Consider the following 18,078-nt stretch of genomic DNA (forward strand, 5'->3'; position numbering starts at 1 on the left):
TTCAGCATATCCAAACAAGGCACAGGACAAGTCTGGATTGATCTTCAGCATCCTTCCTTTCCATCGGATAACTACAAAGATCTGCTGTACTCGGCCTCTCTTCTCTTTTTAATACACACCATCTGCCTTTGGTTTGATTATTCGCTCACATGGTTTCACTGACCTTCTCATCTCTGTCTGTTCTTTCCACCACCTGCTCCACTGATATCTCAAGATGGATGAACAAATGCCACCTTTGGCTCAGCTGGTAATCTCAGCCAGTGCCAAATATCTCAGTCCCTTAGAAATCTGTGAAACGTGATTGATGACCTTCTAACTTTCAACGAGCATGTTGCACCTCTGTCTCACTTCACTTCGCTGCTGCTCTCACGCCTTGACTACTGTAACGCTCGTCAAACGGTCCAAACCACAGCCGGTGACAGGTCTTCAATCAGCCAAAGCTCAAGCCACTCCATTTGTCATTATGCTGTCCACTGGCTGCGCGTCGCTACTCACATGACATTAAGCTCGCCTCGCTAACGCTCGCCTATGGAGTCGCCACCTGCCACCTGCCTGAAATGTCTGATTCTCAATGAATGACTCCACACCTGACAGCCACTGTGAGAGAGGAGGTCAGCAGAACCTCGCTGTCTTCAAAAAATGGGACATATCTGAGGGAGACCTTGGCACACAGAACATATTCCACATGTAGAAAGATCAAATATTGATAAACAACCTCCAGAATGTTCCTTTTACAAAGCTCATTTAAAGCAGCTGCCAAGTGGGAGTGAAGAAACAAACAAAACAGTAGCTGCATCTTTTTAGCCCAGAATAATGTTCGGCTGGGTGCGACTCCTGCGGCAAAGTATGACAAAATGTATACGTCTAACAACGTTTAATTACCTTTGCACACAGCTGGAGCTATCAGCCTTTGACTGATCCACGTTGTGGGTGTAATGAAAGGGTGTGTGGGGAACGACAACAACCAGAGATGCTGTTCATTCGCTCTGAAAGTAGCTGCAGCTCTCTCCGGATGAGCCTGGGCTTTTTCCACACGTTCTGTTAAGTGCTAATTAATGCATGCAAAGACGTCTAGTATCACAAACTTCAGCTCTGAGTGGACAGATTTGACACGTCTATAAAAGCAACGGCTCAGTCTGCTTTTGATGTCAGTTATACAACATGGTTAATTATTATCTGTGCAGAACATAACCAAAACCTTTTTTTGCATAATTTCAACAGTGCCATTTCCATCTCCAAGTCCACTCAGCTTATTATCTGCTCATTATCTGTGAGAGGAATGGAGGGAGAAGGGAAGGCGGTGGGAAAAGAGAGAAAGAGACAAGAGACGGAGACAGATCCTTGATTTCCGTCATGGCTCTGACAGGATTGTGACACTGTCGGTGTGTGGGAGCTGAGTGAATCTCACAGATACACAAAAACAAGGGAAAGCCAGATGAAAAACAAGGCAGTGGGAGCTCCAGCCAAGTTCACGACGGAGACCGTGTGTGGGAAGAGACACCCACTCCGGGTGGCCTGGCTACCTCCACTGCCGGCCTATATATAGTGACGTAAACTCACAGGAGACAGAGAACATCATCATTTACTTCCTCTGCTCGCTTTTCCCACAATATTATGTAAAAGTACCATTTTTCTGTTCTTAACAACCCTGGTGAAATGATCCTCGTTTCATTTAGCTGGGAAAAAAAAAGAAGCTCTTGAGATCAAGTCAGACTTTTCACACACCAAAGTAACACAATGTGCCCTGACAAGTGGACTCGGCCTCAGTGGAGTACAGAAAAATATAGAGACATGACCCTGGATGAAACTCACACTGCGCCAGCTGTAGACTTTTTATATCCAGAGAAGAGAGGCAACTTACCAAGCTTGACCTACTTTGATCTCAGATAAATGTAAGACATACATCAATGCCAGTTTCCATTCACACGAGGAGGTATTTCTGCACTGGTGATGGTCAGACGGGCTTTAAATGACATTATCACTCAGGAGCAAGATGCACAACATCTCTGGGGTTTGGAAATCATCCCCGGGCATCCATAAATCAGCACCTCGTTTTAGCTTTGCTGGTTTAGTGTCACAAAAAGGCAGCTGAGCGGTTGGTTTCAGTGGACAAAAGGTCAGACTCTTTCTGCAAAACATGAGAAATATCTAAATGCCTCCTCGGTAACACTGTCTTTTTATTCTCTTCTTCTTACACTGATTTTTACTGATCTTCTTCAGATCATTATTATTCTGTATAAGGAAGGTTTGGCTTGTTTGCTTGCTGAAGATTTTTTTAAAAAAAGCCTCCGACCTTGGCTGAAACAGAGGAGCTCCCACAGACACAGTGAACGGTGTTTAGGTGACCTGCTGGCTGAAGCCCTGAACTTGATCCCTGGTGATCGCAGCAGCTAAATGAAGAACAAGCAGATAGATGAGAGCCAACAGATGCCCTCCTGCGCCTCTTATCATCACAGAAGTCACGTGACACGACCTTCACTATCTGGGCAAGAGGGGAGGGGGAGAGAGGACTTATCAGTGCCGGCGGGGGGTCCGAGCCATGTACAGCATTAATAACACCACAGACACGACCCCCACAGACGTGCAAGTACGACACGCAGCCATCTGGAGCAGGAGGATCCCCGGCTTCATTAAAAGATCACCAGGGCAGCCCCGTCGGTGATCTGCGGAGCCGTGAAAGAGATAAGCTCCAGTAAATGGAGGGATGAGCCTCCTCGGCCAACTCATCTGCAGCTTTATCACACCATCACCGCCCAGCGTCAGCGAGAATCTGAAATATGCAGCGGAGATGGTTCACTCGGAAACACACCATCATCTGGCACAATGTGCATCACAATGTGGGATTATTCTCTCTGATAATCTGAAACCTCAACGTGTCAAATTCTCAATAAGAGAAGCTGAGCAGTCGTCACGTTGGATGATGGAGATGAAACTGTCAAACAGCATTTTTACTGAAATTCATCGATTATCACAGCAGTTTTGTCGACGGACTACTTGATTAATCGACTTACTGTTTATTCACTAGTCGTTCAAATGTCCTTTCTCCAATATCTAAGCTGTAACACCTGTATTATTACTTACTGGCCAATAAACACAGAGAACATTGAGGAAACACATCTACATGGTATCTGATCACCATTTCAGGCATGTCACCATATGTCACACCTCTAATGTGGCTTTTATCTTAACACTTACTGTTTAATCTAAAGAAAAACCTAGAGGGAGACATTCATGAGACCAGCTCTGCATGAAGCTGGTGATAATAATCACATCTGTTTGAGTCCACAGCTGCTTTAACTTGGAGCCTGTGTCACCGACAGGTCTGTAAAACCAAACCCCGGATCAGATTCGCCTGCGAACAGCGACAGCAGGAACTTAAGCTCCTTTTATTACCCACACGGACACGAACCGACCCGGAAAGAGGCTGTTAGCCGTCGTCGAAGCTAACTTAGCCCGGCTAACGCTAGCAGCTGCTTCGGCTGTCAACATACAGATGTTGTCGGGCAGCAGTCGGAGATGCTGCAGCTTCTCCTGCACACACAGCACGACACCTGGGGACCACACACACACACACACACACACACACACACGGCTCCTGTGTGGAGTCCAGCCGTACCTTGAGGTGTTTTTTCGGCCCTCGGGTCAGAGCTGCGGGGGTCGGTGTCCTCCGTCGGCGGCGGTGTGAGGAGCGTCTGTGCCGCGGCTGCTAGCTTAGCTGGTAGGCGACGCTGTGGGGGAGCGATCCGGCTCAGCACCCGGTCCGGTGCTCCACACGGAGGCGGTGTGGCCCCGCTGCTCCGCCCGGGATAACTTCCAGAGATGTGCCTCACTAACACAGCTACGTCCGCGGCCGTTTACGGGCTGACCTCTGTGCCGCTTCTCCGGTGTGACTCTCGGCTTGAGGAGGAGACTCTGGACGGTTCTTGGTGATCTCTGCTCCGGAGGACTGTGGCCTGCCTGCCTGCCTGCCTGCTCCCCCCTGTGGGGCATCACAGAGTTGCATCCTGCATCCTTCTATTATCTCTCCTAGTTAGTTTAATACTCAGATTTTATATAAATAATATACACTACAGCACACTGACACTTTTTAAACCACACCTCAAAACACACCTGTTCAAAAAAGCCTACTCACTCTGACTTTTTTTTTTATCACATTATTTTATACTGTTTTTAAACAGTTTTTAACTGTTACAACTTTTAATTGTTTTTATCTGTATCTTGTAAGGTGTCCTTGGGTGTTCTGAAAGGCACCTATAAATAAAATGTATTATTATTATTACAGTAGATGCATGTCTTAATAATAATACATTTTATTTTTAGGCCTTTCAAAGCTCTCAAGGTCGCCGTACAGAATACACATAAAACATACAATATAGCACATCACACAAACAGTGACCAAGTTCGTAGCTTCTTAAAACAACCTCCATGCTGTGATTTTTAAAGCTCAACATGTTCTGAAGCTCAGTGGTTCAGCAACTGGAAACTTAATATTTCACGCAGTGATAAATCTGCAGTGTTCTCCACCCTCTCTGGCACACCTGGAGACTGATGCACCAGTGTTATTTAAAACTAATCTGAGACGTTGGGTATAATCTGTGCATCTTAATCACACCAGAATACTTGAAATATTTAATTTCTAAATCTTTGATTTGTTTTTTTTTTTTTTTTTAAATGCGTGCAAGAAATCTTTCCATAATGCAAAAGCTGACTGAGAACTAAGGTGATCACAAAGAGTAAACTTTGACAGTAAATATGGCCTAAACAACTAGAAGTGGTCAGCAAGTTGAGTTACCCAGAGGACAGGACACGTCAAATTGAAATATGTTTATTTTCATAAAAAAATGAAATTGAAGAAACAGGATGGCAAACAATACGCAAGATATCCAATCTAAAAAAGGAGACAAAAAAAAAAAAAAAAGACTATACAATCATAGCAGTCGGAGCAGTTATCGCCTCTTCTGGAAGATGTTTCCTCTTCCCATTCCACCACGGCCCCGACCCCTCGCAGCCACTGCAGAAAAAACCAGGGAAGAGACCAAACATTTAAAAATGATGTGCAGGTTTGGACAATGCAGTAACAAAAACACATGCATGATTAAATGCAGTAAAATATCCCAGTGTTAAATGTCTGGTTTTGTACTCTTGTTACCCAAAATATGGGGTACACCTTAAAGTAGAATTTTAATTCAGTACATAAATCAGCCTAAAAGTGGGAACCAGTTTAAATCTGTACTGGTATCTCAGGCTCACTATGTGAAAACACAAATGCAGTTGGATCAAGTTTCCCAAAACTGTAGATCTAGATAGAAAAGTAGATTAATTGACTTGAAAGCATCTATTGACTGAGTTGTAAATTCTGCTGCACAAAAAAAGACTAATTAAATGTGTAAACTGTTGATATTAAGCCGAACCGGTCCAGGTGAGATGCTGCTCCACAGACTCTCCACTCACCTTGTGCTTTAAGAATAGCCGCCTTGCCCCGTCCTGCGCCGGATCCCTGGTTCTTGTTCTTCATACTCTTTAGCATAGGAGCGTTCTTTAACATGTCAGGTAAGATCAGGAAGCGGATCTTGCTGCCACGGATGTAGACCTGCTCCAGCTGTGCCACCCGACCGTCGCGATAAGTCACAGTGATATTGGACATCTGTAGAACAAGAGATGTGTCAGTTTAGCCACGTGACAAGTCACAGTGCTGAAAGACATTTTTAGTGTTGAGGTAAACGCAATAGCTCTGTTCAGTCAGTGATTCTTCAACACTATAGCTCTGCTGCTTTTAGATCATCTAATGAGGGACTGATTTTAACTTTGGACACCATGTTTTTCATGTAATAAGCTAGCAGGATTGGGTGACATATTTATAGTGCTTTAGGATCACCGTTTAATAAGTCATGGCACCAGATGGGGCAGCTTGCCAACTTTTTAAACCCGAGCCCTTATTTTTTTAAAAACATATTTTGGGTTTGAACTGAGTTGCTCATCTAGCTGCTGTGACTTTGATGTTCTTACATGTTAGTTCGTATCCTAAATAACTCTTTAAATAATACAAACTAACTGATCGAGGCAGCAGTACTCTCCTGTGTTCTGCAGCATAAAACCTTCTCGAAAGTAAAATTCAAGCACCTTCAAAGTATCAAAACCAAAATTCCAAGCCTTTATCATTACACCCAAATTGTTACCATGAATGCAACTGTGTAAATTTGAGTACATAGAATTCCTTTCGACCCAGAGCAATCAATGTATATTCTCATATGTTCATATTGACTTTGATTGGGTATTTTGATCATGATTGTTACATGGTGACAGAAAAATATGACAATAGGATCCCTTTATATCGAGAATATTTAAGGATTTTTGGTTTACATTAGTGACTGTGTAAATGCAACATTAAATTGTGTAGAAAATATATTCCTAACTTTAAAAATGAGACCATGAAAATAAATTTTACAAACTTTCAAGACGTTACATGCTGCAGCCATTATAACTCGTTCTTCTGTGGGTTTAAAAGGTTTGGGAATTGTTCATATGTAAAAGAAAAATCACATCCTCACATATTTAGTTAGTGGCTCAAAATTAACTGATTTCAATATAAGAGCATACATGCACCCAACACGCAGTATGGAGGTGGAGGTTTATTTGCTTGGCTCCGATTATCATGGGGATCAGGTCTGGGTAAAACCAGTGAAATCAAATGTAATAATCTGTAATCCTCTGGGAAGCTACTTTGACAGAGGCAGTAAAAGGGAGAGTAAAGAAGAATTCAACATAACCGAGCAGAGATCAGGCTGTAAGGAGGAGCTTCGTTAATGGATCATACTAAAAAAGGACCAACCTGGCAGTTCATGTTGTCCTCGGCCTCGATCAGCTTGCCCCTGTACACCTCTCCGGTGTTGGTCTCACAGGTCACGATGTGCCCCTCTGCCTCATGCAGGACCTTGATTGGTACGCCGATGGACATTTTCCCAGCAGTCAACCTGAAAAACAACAAGTATTGTGGGAAATGTTACAAAGTGCTGTTCCATGATAAATTCACCTTTTATTAACAAAATATTTTTAACAATGAAGGTCCTCGTTTGCTGAGATAAAGTCATCTCTCTTGAACTTAACATATCTTCCATTTAAAGTTATTTAAACTATCCAGAAAACACACAGGCTGGATTAGTCTCAGTTCTTGTTATGGGAAGCCATTATAGAGTTAGCATTAGCCACCTCTAAGCTACTTTTGCTCCGGTGCTGTGAATGTAATCCGTCTAAAAAGGTAACGTTAGAGTATTAAAGACTACAGTGAAACAACACACAGCAAACACTGATCTATTGAAGGGTGTGAGAAATAAAGCTTTGATAAGTATGCCCCAATTATTAACCAAAGCAGAGAGAGTTAGCCTAAAGCTACATTAGCTAGCGTTACATTAGCTAACTAGCTAAACTCAATGAATTAACAATAACACATCGCTGCCTAAAGAGAGTAAAGACTTCTATACAGTATTTTGAAGCAATTAGTGCCATATTCTACAAACTGAACCCTGGTGGGATTCAATTCCTGATTTAACATCAACATTTGATTTTTATTTTATTTTATATAGAAACTTCGCAGACAGACGGAACCATGCTAGTCAACTGAATGAATGAGCTCTTTAAACAAACACAGACGACGAACACCGCCGCCGAATAAACTAACTAATAATGCTTAATCCAATATATCGAGGCGGTTACCTTGATTCTGTCGAGAAGTCTGATTTCTTTGTTTTTGCTTCTTCTCCTTTGGCGATTCTGCAACGTGCGCTTGCCGCTTTAGCTGACCTTTTGGAGCCTTTTCCGCCTACCCACAATGCCACAGTGGTTCGCTGAAGTGCTTCCGGTGATTACCTGCGGTGCATTATGGGACTTGTAGTTTTTTTTTTCCTTTAATAGCCTTTACGACAACTGTTTTACACATTTTACAAACAAAAATTACATGTAGACCATAAAACAAGTATCATGAAACAGGAAAACAAACAGATGAATAAAAGAACAGGGGGGAATAAAATGCTAAAATAAATACATTAATTAATAAAAGAAAACAAAAATGAGGAGTGCAAGGGCTTCTCTGCAGGTTGAAGTTTATAGAGAATTATAGAGTTGCAAAGCGTTCTTCCTCCTCCTTATTTTTCAAAATGAGAACTGCAAATGAATCATCTCTTTATGAAAAAAAAAAGATTTGTTTAGGAAGTCATTGTACTGGTTTGTTGAATTTGTGTAATCAAAACAGTGCTTATGGAAATAGTTCAGAATACCCATCAATATCTATGCAAACCAACAACCCTCCACACACACACACACACACACACACACACACACAAACACACCAACATCACATGTTACAGCCTACATTTAGACCTTTACTAAAGCAGATACACAAGATATTCACATTTTTATTTGCAACATATATCCACCAGATGTTTTACGTATGTTTGGTATGTTTGCATCTGCCTGAGAGAGAACAGCAAAGACAATCTCTCTCTAATTTGCTTGTTCTTTCTTTTAAACGGAAAAAAAAAAACATTTGCATGCCTGTGTCACATATGTTCCCATGTAGTGGTTAATCATTGAATGGCATACTATGAAGGCGTCCACAAGGTTATTTTCCTTCAGTACATCATGGCATAATTACAAGACAAAGGATGACATCTTTGAGGTCTATTCACTGGCTGCTGTGGGATATTATCTCTTGTTGGTTTGAGATTTGTTTTTTTTATTGTCTACAAAGAAATGACTCAGACCTGAGTCATTCATTACACTAATCTCATGCTTATAAAAATAGCTCAAAAAACAAACTATTGAAATACAGCGGCTTCATCCAAACCACAAAGTGTATTATACAAGTCATGTGCATAGTTTTTGTGTTGCTCTGTTCATCCTACTGTTTATGGTGGATGTTGCTTTAACTCCATGTATAAGCCTCCTGCAGTCCTCTTGATATTTTACCAACATCTCTGCTCATGTCATTTGCTCCATTGGTCTTAAAGTGCTCACATCTCTATTACCTGATAGTGTATGTATGTATTATACTCTACCTCAAAATTAAAGGCCCATATCCAAGTTGCCTTTCATAATCAAAATCTTAGAAAATGTTGTGGCTAAGAAACTCACAACTGAACATTATAAGAACATGCCCTCGCACCTTTGTGCACGTTGGCTTCGTCCTGTAGCCGGACACCGACCCTTCCACGCCAAGCTCAGAGTTTTCATGTATTTCGGACAGTGCATCAAGGAGTTACACATCACTTCCTGTGTCCCCTATGTGGCGCTAGAGAACAGCCACTAATTGCATCCTATATTTCAGTATATGAAGTGTTGACTACACCGTGAAAATTTCATGCAAATCAAATGATGATTGGCACAAAAGGCTTACTTCCTGTTGTCACAATGTCATGTAGATGTCTTCAGGCCGGGAGTCTTATTAATCATGATGAGTTTGGATAACGTACACTGAAGATACAACAATTTCCAGGTTCAAACCGGGATTCGAACCTGGAACCTTCTTGCTGTGAGGCAACAGTGCTGACCACAGCACCACCATGCTGCCTGCTGACAGTCAAATAATGAAACAGCTCAAAGTGGTGGATAAACAGTCTGAAGTCTTTTGCATGTGGATTTAATCTAACTGTGTCATTTCTTTTCAAACTGCTCTGGCTCATGTTCTTGCTGCAAAAATGGCCAGATGAGGCTCCCTGGACAGAAAAGAGCACAACGGGCAGGTCCACACACTTCACACTGTTTTTATTGATCCCAAATGAACAGTGCTAACACATATCAGTGAATGACTCATGAAAAGTGAAGATATAATAAATGAAAACAGTGAAAAAGAGAAAGCGAGTGGAGGAACAGTGATAAATAGTTACTCCTACAGGACACAAGGGGTGCTGTGACCTTAAAAATGCACCTGAACCCAAACTTCTACCTGCTCTGTGGAATGAACTCAACTTGGTCAAGTCTTTCTATGGCAGGTTCATCAACTGAGGGAGCTGACTTAAATGAGGAAGCAGCTGATGTGCCAAAAAGCTGCAAAACATTATCAGGCAGCTTCAAACAAGTCAGACACAGGTGGTGCTGTGGTCAGCACTGTTGCCTCACAGCTGGAAGGTTCCAGGTTCAAATCCTGGTTTGAACCTGGAATCTTTCTGTGTAGAGTTTTGCATGCTAGCGTGGGTTCTCTCCAGGTACTCCGGCTTCCTCCCACAATCCAAAAGACATGCAAGCTGGGTTAATTGGTGACTCTAAATTGGCCGTAGGTGTGAGTGTTTGTCTGTCTCTGTCTGTGTCTCCTCCCTCCAACTCAACAAGCCCCAGAGATGTTGAGGCAATTGTGTGTTTGGTGTCACTAAAGCACCTCATCACAACCCCCAGGTACTTAGAAGCTCAGCTGCCTTTGACTCAAGAAGGTAACCAAGCTACGGTTTGGGACTGATGGATCCATCAATTGGCTCTTTGAGTACATCAGTATTTGCCAGTGGATTCAGCACCCTGCTACTCACAGACTTGATCAGGCTAACCAAGCTGTCAAGAAGTTTCAGAGGATCTACCTGCTCTCCCTCAAAAGCCTTGATGGCCAACTGTACCTCATCCAGCACTGACTTCACAAAAGTCAGACACAAGATGTTTTGAGGATCACTGTACATGGAGTAGGAGGCAGCATGGTGGTGCTGTGGTCAGCACTGTTGCCTCACAGCTAGAGTCCAGCTACAATCAGGCTACATGCTAACACTAGCCACTGATTAGCCACATGGTGAAACTGAGGAGAAGAGCCGACTGGCGTTGGAGAAAGCGGAATCTTCCGTATTTATTGTGATTGGCCCACCGTGCGGCCAATCACATGCGAGAACAGAGTAGGATCATACCATTATGTGACAGTAGGAAGGGAGACGCTCTGAAGACAGCTAGTAGTGGTACAGTCCAGGTACAGAGGACAGAGAGCCGGTTTAAACTCAAGCGGGTCTGGAAAGAGTGAACACCTGACTTTTAGTCCAAGAAATGAGTGAAGACCGTAAAAGAAGCAGCGTGTGGCCTTTGTTGATTTATTTGATTTGTTTGCTGTGGTTCTGTGTTCAGTTGATCATTCAATGGTTTGATTAAAATATTAAACAATGGTAATGTGTATTTTTTTTGTAACTAAATTGTTCTCATTGCTCCAGGAATCATTCCAGCCGTGTCATAAACACCGATTTATTGTATGCTGATGGATATAAGAATAAATGCACAAATACAAGAATAATGACAACTGAGATATTTGGTGGTGTTATTTGACCTCTGCTCTCCACAAACCCACATTTAGGGCTCTGTAAGGTCAGACACTGGTCGACATCAGAGATCTGCTGGAGCGCCGTGTCACCAGCAGGTCTCTGAGGTCCTCTGATCTGAAACCTAAAGGAGACCGAGCTTTTGAGGTTGTGGCACCTAAAGTTTGCAACTCAGAGCTGCAGACACTGTGGACACTTTTAGAAAAGCAGCTACAGACTTGTTTGTTTAGTTTGGCCTTTGTGTAATTTTTCTGTTTTTGTAATTATTTCATTATATGGTGTCATTGTGATTTATGCATTTTTACTGTGTGAGACATCTCTGCTCTTGACAGACGCTATATAAATAAAGTTACTTACTCACTTTTTGAATAAACATACATGAGCCAGATATTCCTGGACACACGTCTCTGGGCTTTAAGGCACGTAAATGATGCCTAATGCAGGTCTTTCCCGCAATGGAAGGGCTTTTTAATGAGGAAAGAGACAGCATAATGGCATAATAAAAGACATCATCGAATGAACCTTCATTTGATTTCCATTGCATTAGGCTCATTGACTGGCGTCAGCAGCCAGGCTGCTCTGTAAACACCTCTTGCTGAGTAGTCTGTGGTCATGTGTATGTACTTTACATCTGTGTGTGTGTGTGTGTGTTTCATGCTATCTATTTGTGCAAGCCTGTGCCTGAAAGTAGCCTACAAGCATATGGAGTGATATTTGAATAGATCAAACAAGCTCTTTGTTTTGGATGGTTGGCAACTGGCCCGTATACATTATGTGCCTTTGACGCATATGTTGTTGAACAGCAACAGACACATGTTGCCTGGCACTTATCAAATTACTGATCAAGCAAGCAACACCCAGTGTTCTGTAGCTATTCAGTAGGTTGAGAAATGACTTCTGAACAGATCTTTAAACATGAGACGGTGCATGCACTACGCTTGCCTGTTGCTTTCCTCAAAAACGCAGAGAGGACTGCGACTTTTCTGGTTCATTCAGACCATTACAGCTCCTCAGAGGACATACTTCAGTCTGTGCATGCTTCTGCTATAACAACATGCAGGTACATAGAGTATAGCTATGGTTCATGGGAAAACTGAAAAAAATGACACCAGAAAGTGACCTCAGTGGATGACTGATGTGTATTTAAGACTTTTAATTCTCCAGTAGGTAAAAACAATATAGATTACCATTAAAAAAGTGGACTGAATACAGTGTTATCAAAAAAATGCAGTTCAAGAATTCAAAAGTTGAAACTCTATTCAAAAGATACAGTACAGTTGAGAAAGCAGTGTTTTCTGCATAATATTTAAATGAAAGGCAGCATTTATCTGGGAAAAAACACACGGGCATAGAAGTTAATGTATTGCATGGCAAGAAATGAAATTATTTCAAAACATTTTGACATATTCTGTTGTGCTTTTGTTGATGCGATCCAGCTCGGAGACGTTTGATCAGAGCAAAGTAATGAATCAAGTCAAAATGCTGCCTGACAATCAGTTTCTGTGACTTCAGACTGATTAGCTAGTGCTGCTGATTTGTTGAAGCTTCATTAATCATTCTTCATAATGCCACGTTTGCACATTGTTGTCTGTTTTATGATAACAGAAATATATTTTAAATAAATTTAGATACCTAAATATCGTCATGAGACTTCGGTGAGCTCTGTTGATCGGCCACAGTCCGTCTGAGTCAGGGACAGAGCCTGAACATTCACAAAAGCAATGCAGCTTCCACTGTCTCTCACCTCCACAACATCTGTTGTTCCCCTCACACACGTGACTGACTCGACTCCATCCTGAGCAGCAAATCCCATGATGCACGGCTGCTGCTCCGTTGCTGAAGGGCTGCTGCCCTTTATTTGGTGTCCGTTGGGAATGTAGCCGCTTGGTGCGGCGCCAGCCTTTGTTCCCCAGCGGCGAGAGGCTTCACAAGTAGATTTTGGTGGAGTTCGGTCAGGGCTGGGGTCCAGGACGTAGCTGTTGGCCACTGTGCACAATGAGCCCTCTCTGCTGGTTCGGGAAGAAGTCCGTGTAATACTGCTTCTCCAAACCTCTCTGCCATCGCCTCCCCTGGCCCCAAAGCCGTGGCCGTCCCTCCGCCCCAGGACGTGCTGATACAGGATCCTCCGGAAGGTCTGTCTGAACTCCCGAATGCGATAAGCATAGATGAAGGGATTCACGACAGAGTTAGCATGGGAGAGGATGATGGAAATGTTAATCACCCAGATATGTTGGCGCTCACAGTTCTTGCAAAGGTGGTTGAAACAGTTGATGATGTGCAGCGGAAGCCAACACAGAGCAAACAGCCCCACAATGATCGCCAGCGATTTGGCGGCATGCACTTCCTTCTGCAGGGTTGAACGAGATGAGCCCGACGACGAGGCCACTACCCCAGGAGCAGGCGTGTGCGCTACTTTGAGTGCCATCAGTCGGAGCTGGCGACGTGCGGCCATGAAGATATGGGCGTAGATGATAAGCATGACCAGCAGCGGCAACAGCACACAGCCGAAGAAATTGAAATAGATCATGTAGTCCATGGGAACCACTCCTTCAAACAGGCACTCCGTCAGGCCTTCAGGGCACCTGTCGCTGCTGGCGGTGGCATTCCTGCCTGCACAAGAGAGCCAGGGGCGGTTTTATCTCTTAATAACGCCAAACAAACATTTTCTCCCCATAGCAGAAATAACTCTTTAAGGTAAACATCACCCCAGACAGTAAGAACCACTTCATTCATTTAAAGCCATTTCCTCTAATTATCAGGACTGAAGTGAATTTGAGCACTTTTCCTCAGAAATACAATACCAACACATTGGCCCTTCCCCCTAAGTGTCTTGTTTACTGTTGGACTCTTTACTGCTGCTGTTCTTTTCCAAGAACTGACAATGAAACCAATGTAAACCAAAGCCTGTGGACAACGTGAAATCATACATGTACATTTGCCAGGCTGAATTTCCCACCTCTGTTCCAGCCCAGCATGGGCATCAGGCCGATGCCCACTGAGAGAAGCCAGCACAGTGCGATGATGCCCTTTGCCCTCTGCCCTGTCACCAGGCTGTTGTACCTGAAAGGTTGAGCAGAGCACAGTTAAACTTCAGAGCTAGTTGTTTTTATCTAACCTCAGTGTGATAGGAACTCTCTGAGGCAAAGCCAATATTTGATTATTTAAATGAGCAGACAATAGTTGTGCATTCAAACCTCAGTTTATCATTTATTTAATAAGCCAAAGCAAGATGTCAGTTGTTCCACTGAGGGTTTATTGTAATTGTTGCCTTTTAAATACACCGTGTCTGGTGACCAAAGACACACCACACAAGTACCGTTTCGTATGTTCTTCCCTCTTTCTACATCAGAGGGCACAGAGTGAGATCTGACTGTGTGCTGTTTCATGTGTTTGTCTGTAAATCTGCAATAAAGGGCATTTCCTTCCTTTACTGTCATTCATGTGCCTGCGTCTTTGTCAGCTACGGTCTGACTCAAAGCTCTGAGGAGTTTGTCATTCAGTGAGTGGGTATGAGTTACTGGTTACAATATTTGATTTATTTAATTTACATATAATCATATTGTTAACAATTATAATTATGTTTTTTTTACACGATTTTCTGTCTCAAATGTGACGAAAATGACTAAATATTCAAAGAAATATAAGCAATAAAATTGTAACCAGTAACTCATACCCACTGACTGAGTCATGAAACAGCACTTTTATTTATTTTACATATAATCATACTTATAATAATTACCTGTAGCATGTTGTTTTGCACGCATTTCTGTCTGAAATGTGAAATGTAAAGTGAGGAAAATACGTTTCACATTCAGCGCCCCATACATGAGAGCTTCGGAGCAATGCAGTGAAATGCAAAAATATACAAATATTAATATAATCTCTACTGGATTCACTGTACAAACAGGTTTGGAAAACGGGTTTTTAACAATGAAATAATTGATTATGTTAATTCAAACATGAAATGACTCCATGTTTTGATGTTTAAATGTACTGTTTTCCAGGTTTGCTGTTCTAAATCAGCATGAATAACTACAGTATTCTTGGTAACATCACCTCACCTACAGCCATTGTCCCATGTGACTGACATCTTTCATGGCCACGGCCTGTGGGCTATATTAAGCTTCCTAAAACTCTGATGAATTATTAGCTCTCTGGTGTTGGGTGCCAGGGTTGTGGCACCAGTGTGAGCCGCACAAACACACACAGAAGCCGTTATGCAACTTCTTATGCAAATGTGTCACCTGCTGTGGCTTACTGGATGAAATATCTTCCCATGACGGGAGTAAAGAATGCAGCTGTGACTTAACACCAGCAGCTTTGCTTACACACATGGGAACAATATGAGTCAATGTTGTGTCAAAATACTTGATGCAGAAAGAGCAAACGAGGTGCTTCGCTGCGAGTGAGCCATTTTAAAGAAACTGTATTTGAATGGTGTTGATTCACGTGGATGAACATGATCAAAGGCTTCAGCTGGTTTAATCCCACCAGCAGCACACAGCTGTAACCCAATAAAGCCTGTGGAGACATACATCTATGTCTGCCCACAGCCGGCCAGATTAGACCTAATTAAATAAGATCTCTTTATAATTCAATGTGTTTTGCCGCACCACTGCATACGTCCTTTGGATGGAGTGTGATAAGAGCATCACGTTCAAAAAGAATCTGTGCAAGAGGCGACAGTTTACATCTAACAGCACAAGAAGAATAAATCTGCTAAGAAACATCTACAAAATGATTTGAATTCAAAGTGGAAGTCTCTGTCTGCCAGAATGGCAGACAGTTGACTCGATCGACCTCCCACTTGAGGTTGACGTGTTGATGAAGAACCGAGGAAGTGCCATGTCGAGTGTGAGCTTTTGAAATGAGTGTGTTACCACCGAGACCCCAAGAAGTGCGCCAAGGCTTTGAAGCAAACTTAAATCATGGCTGCTGAACCGTGTCATGGCAACAACGGCACCCGTCACGTGATCTTGAGAAAAAAAACGGGTGGACACGCTTTCGTCACCTGAGTGGGTTCTTGATAGCGATGTAGCGGTCTACGGCGATGGCCAGCAGGCTGAAGATGGAGCTCTGGGTGAGGATGAGGACGAAGCAGGCGATGAACAGGCAGCCGAAGAAGTTGGCACAGAAGCCGGTACTGATGAGGAAAACACCACATGTGATTTATTACGCTGTGACACCGGAGTCGTCTAAACATGATCGGGATACTTCAGAATGAAATAGCAGACACACTGGTACCTAATGGTGATGGCGAAGGGGATCGCCAGCAGCCCCACGGCGATATCAGCTACTGCCAGTGACACCACAAAGAAGTTGGTGATGCTCTGCAGGTTGGAGTTGAGGCAGACGGCCCAGCAGACCAGGATGTTCCCAGCCACAGCCAGGCAAGCGATCACCAGCTCCAGGCCGACGTAGACCAGCTGGTCATTCTCCAGCATGGTTATTTTTTCCTCTTTTCTGTTTTCGATGTGCTTTCATCCCACAGACTCAGCGGCTTGACGTGGTTTTAGACTAAATACTCTCTTGCCAAACCGCATGGTACGACTTAAAGGAAGATTGTGTCAGGGGGAGGCCAAGGCAGGAAGTTCCCACCGCAGACTTCACTCGTACCTTTTACTGTCACTCACACTACACCGGTCTGTCAGTGTTCCTCTTTGTCTCTGCAACCGCCTTTGTCTCTTTCACGCTCAGCTCAGTAGACTTTGCCACAGACGGCAGCAGAATATTGAGGAGGAAGCTGGAGCTTTACCCAACGGCTGCCAAATTAAGAGCAGTGACCTGGAGAGAGAGAGAGAGAGAGAGAGAGAGAGAGAGAGAGAGCACAATCTCAGCTGTATAGCCTGTACAAACATAAACACGGGAGTCAGAAAAGCCATCTATCTCTGGAAGACAGGGGCACAGTTTGTTTTGCATACAGGGCCAAAGCAGACAGTCCAACAATGCACCTTTTATTTTGGGAAAAGTTTTCCCGAAACCCTTCCACACACTAACCATTCCCGCCACTGACACACTTTCCTCCAAAATCACAGATAACTACACCAAAGGAACCACCTACGCTTTCCAGAGCCATTGTACCAATACTGGAAGACTTTGTTAAACGGTCTTTTGAGGCGTTTTCCCAGGGTATTTTGCCAAATTCCTCTATGTAATAAGCAGATTAAGCGATATTATCACAATGGTACAACCTCAGATAACTCTGAATGAAACCTAGTTCAGGTTACAGACAGGTTTCTAGATCATAACAACCAAAAGTGCACTGATACTGTAGATTAATTGGTGCATTGCTCTCTGTTTTCACTCCAGCAGTTAAACATTATTAGTAGTTTCTAGCAGGACTGGTACGACCCAGCGTGCTCAGTCACTTCCTTGCCTGCAGTTAGATAAGAAGGTTGGTACCACTGTCATGTGTGAGGATTAATGTGGAGCTACAGCTGGGAGGTGTTCATCTTAGTTTAGCATAAAGACGGGAAGCAGGAGTAAGCAGAGGCTCTGTGGAAGGCTCACAAATGTTCCTACACGCACAGTTAAAAGCTCATTAACACGTTTTTATCTCATTTTGCTAACTCATGTGCAAAGTGAAATGGAAAAACTTTGAAAAAAAAGCGACTCCTTCAGGGGATCCTGATCAAAAAGGTTTGTTTTTGTTGTGAATCCAGTGTTGGTCAGCAGAAACACCACATCAATATCATCCATCTGTTGACAGTGGCAGTTATTAAGTGCAGTGAGTCATAAACATGTCCCAGTTTCTGCCGAGGTCCATACAGTGAGTAAGATTTGACAAGATAAGATTCAACGAGTC

At 43.1% G+C, this 18,078-nt stretch overlaps 2 protein-coding genes and 1 long non-coding RNA gene across 3 annotated transcripts in view; 1 reads left to right on the forward strand and 2 right to left on the reverse strand.

The window, feature by feature from the left end:
- The window catches only part of LOC139219083 (uncharacterized), a 348,076-nt gene that overhangs the window by 81,003 nt on the left and 248,995 nt on the right, over positions 1-18,078 (forward strand). The gene's annotated exons all lie outside the window — the stretch shown is intronic.
- snrpd3l (small nuclear ribonucleoprotein D3 polypeptide, like) lies at positions 4,810-7,819 on the reverse strand. Its single transcript, XM_070850754.1, has 4 exons — positions 7,711-7,819; positions 6,830-6,971; positions 5,452-5,644; positions 4,810-5,011 (listed from the first exon to the last, which is right to left on the reverse strand). Exons 2-4 carry the CDS (start codon positions 6,953-6,955, stop codon positions 4,947-4,949), a joined length of 384 nt encoding a protein of 127 aa, XP_070706855.1. The 5' UTR covers positions 6,956-6,971; positions 7,711-7,819; the 3' UTR covers positions 4,810-4,946.
- Positions 12,465-16,943, reverse strand: adora2ab (adenosine A2a receptor b). Its single transcript, XM_070850513.1, has 4 exons — positions 16,518-16,943; positions 16,285-16,416; positions 14,230-14,333; positions 12,465-13,883 (listed from the first exon to the last, which is right to left on the reverse strand). Exons 1-4 carry the CDS (start codon positions 16,715-16,717, stop codon positions 12,916-12,918), a joined length of 1,404 nt encoding a protein of 467 aa, XP_070706614.1. The 5' UTR covers positions 16,718-16,943; the 3' UTR covers positions 12,465-12,915.

This window comes from Pempheris klunzingeri, chromosome 19 (genome assembly GCF_042242105.1).
Source record: "Pempheris klunzingeri isolate RE-2024b chromosome 19, fPemKlu1.hap1, whole genome shotgun sequence".
NCBI classification, from domain to species: Eukaryota; Metazoa; Chordata; class Actinopteri; order Acropomatiformes; family Pempheridae; genus Pempheris; species Pempheris klunzingeri.

What these genes read in the sequence shown, in the direction of transcription:
- snrpd3l (XM_070850754.1), bottom strand. Translation starts at nt 6,955, where the DNA reads ATGTCCATCGGCGTACCAATCAAGGTCCTGCATGAGGCAGAGGGGCAC. An exon ending in AGGACAACATGAACTGCCAG is followed by an intron (nt 5,645 to 6,829) that starts GTTGGTCCTTTT and finishes CTTGTTCTACAG; the next exon opens with ATGTCCAATATCACTGTGAC. An exon ending in GGCTATTCTTAAAGCACAAG is followed by an intron (nt 5,012 to 5,451) that starts GTGAGTGGAGAG and finishes TTTTTTCTGCAG; the next exon opens with TGGCTGCGAGGGGTCGGGGC.
- adora2ab (XM_070850513.1), bottom strand. Translation starts at nt 16,717, where the DNA reads ATGCTGGAGAATGACCAGCTGGTCTACGTCGGCCTGGAGCTGGTGATC. An exon ending in CCCTTCGCCATCACCATTAG is followed by an intron (nt 16,417 to 16,517) that starts GTACCAGTGTGT and finishes TTTCCTCATCAG; the next exon opens with TACCGGCTTCTGTGCCAACT. An exon ending in CATGCTGGGCTGGAACAGAG is followed by an intron (nt 13,884 to 14,229) that starts GTGGGAAATTCA and finishes TCTCTTGTGCAG; the next exon opens with GCAGGAATGCCACCGCCAGC.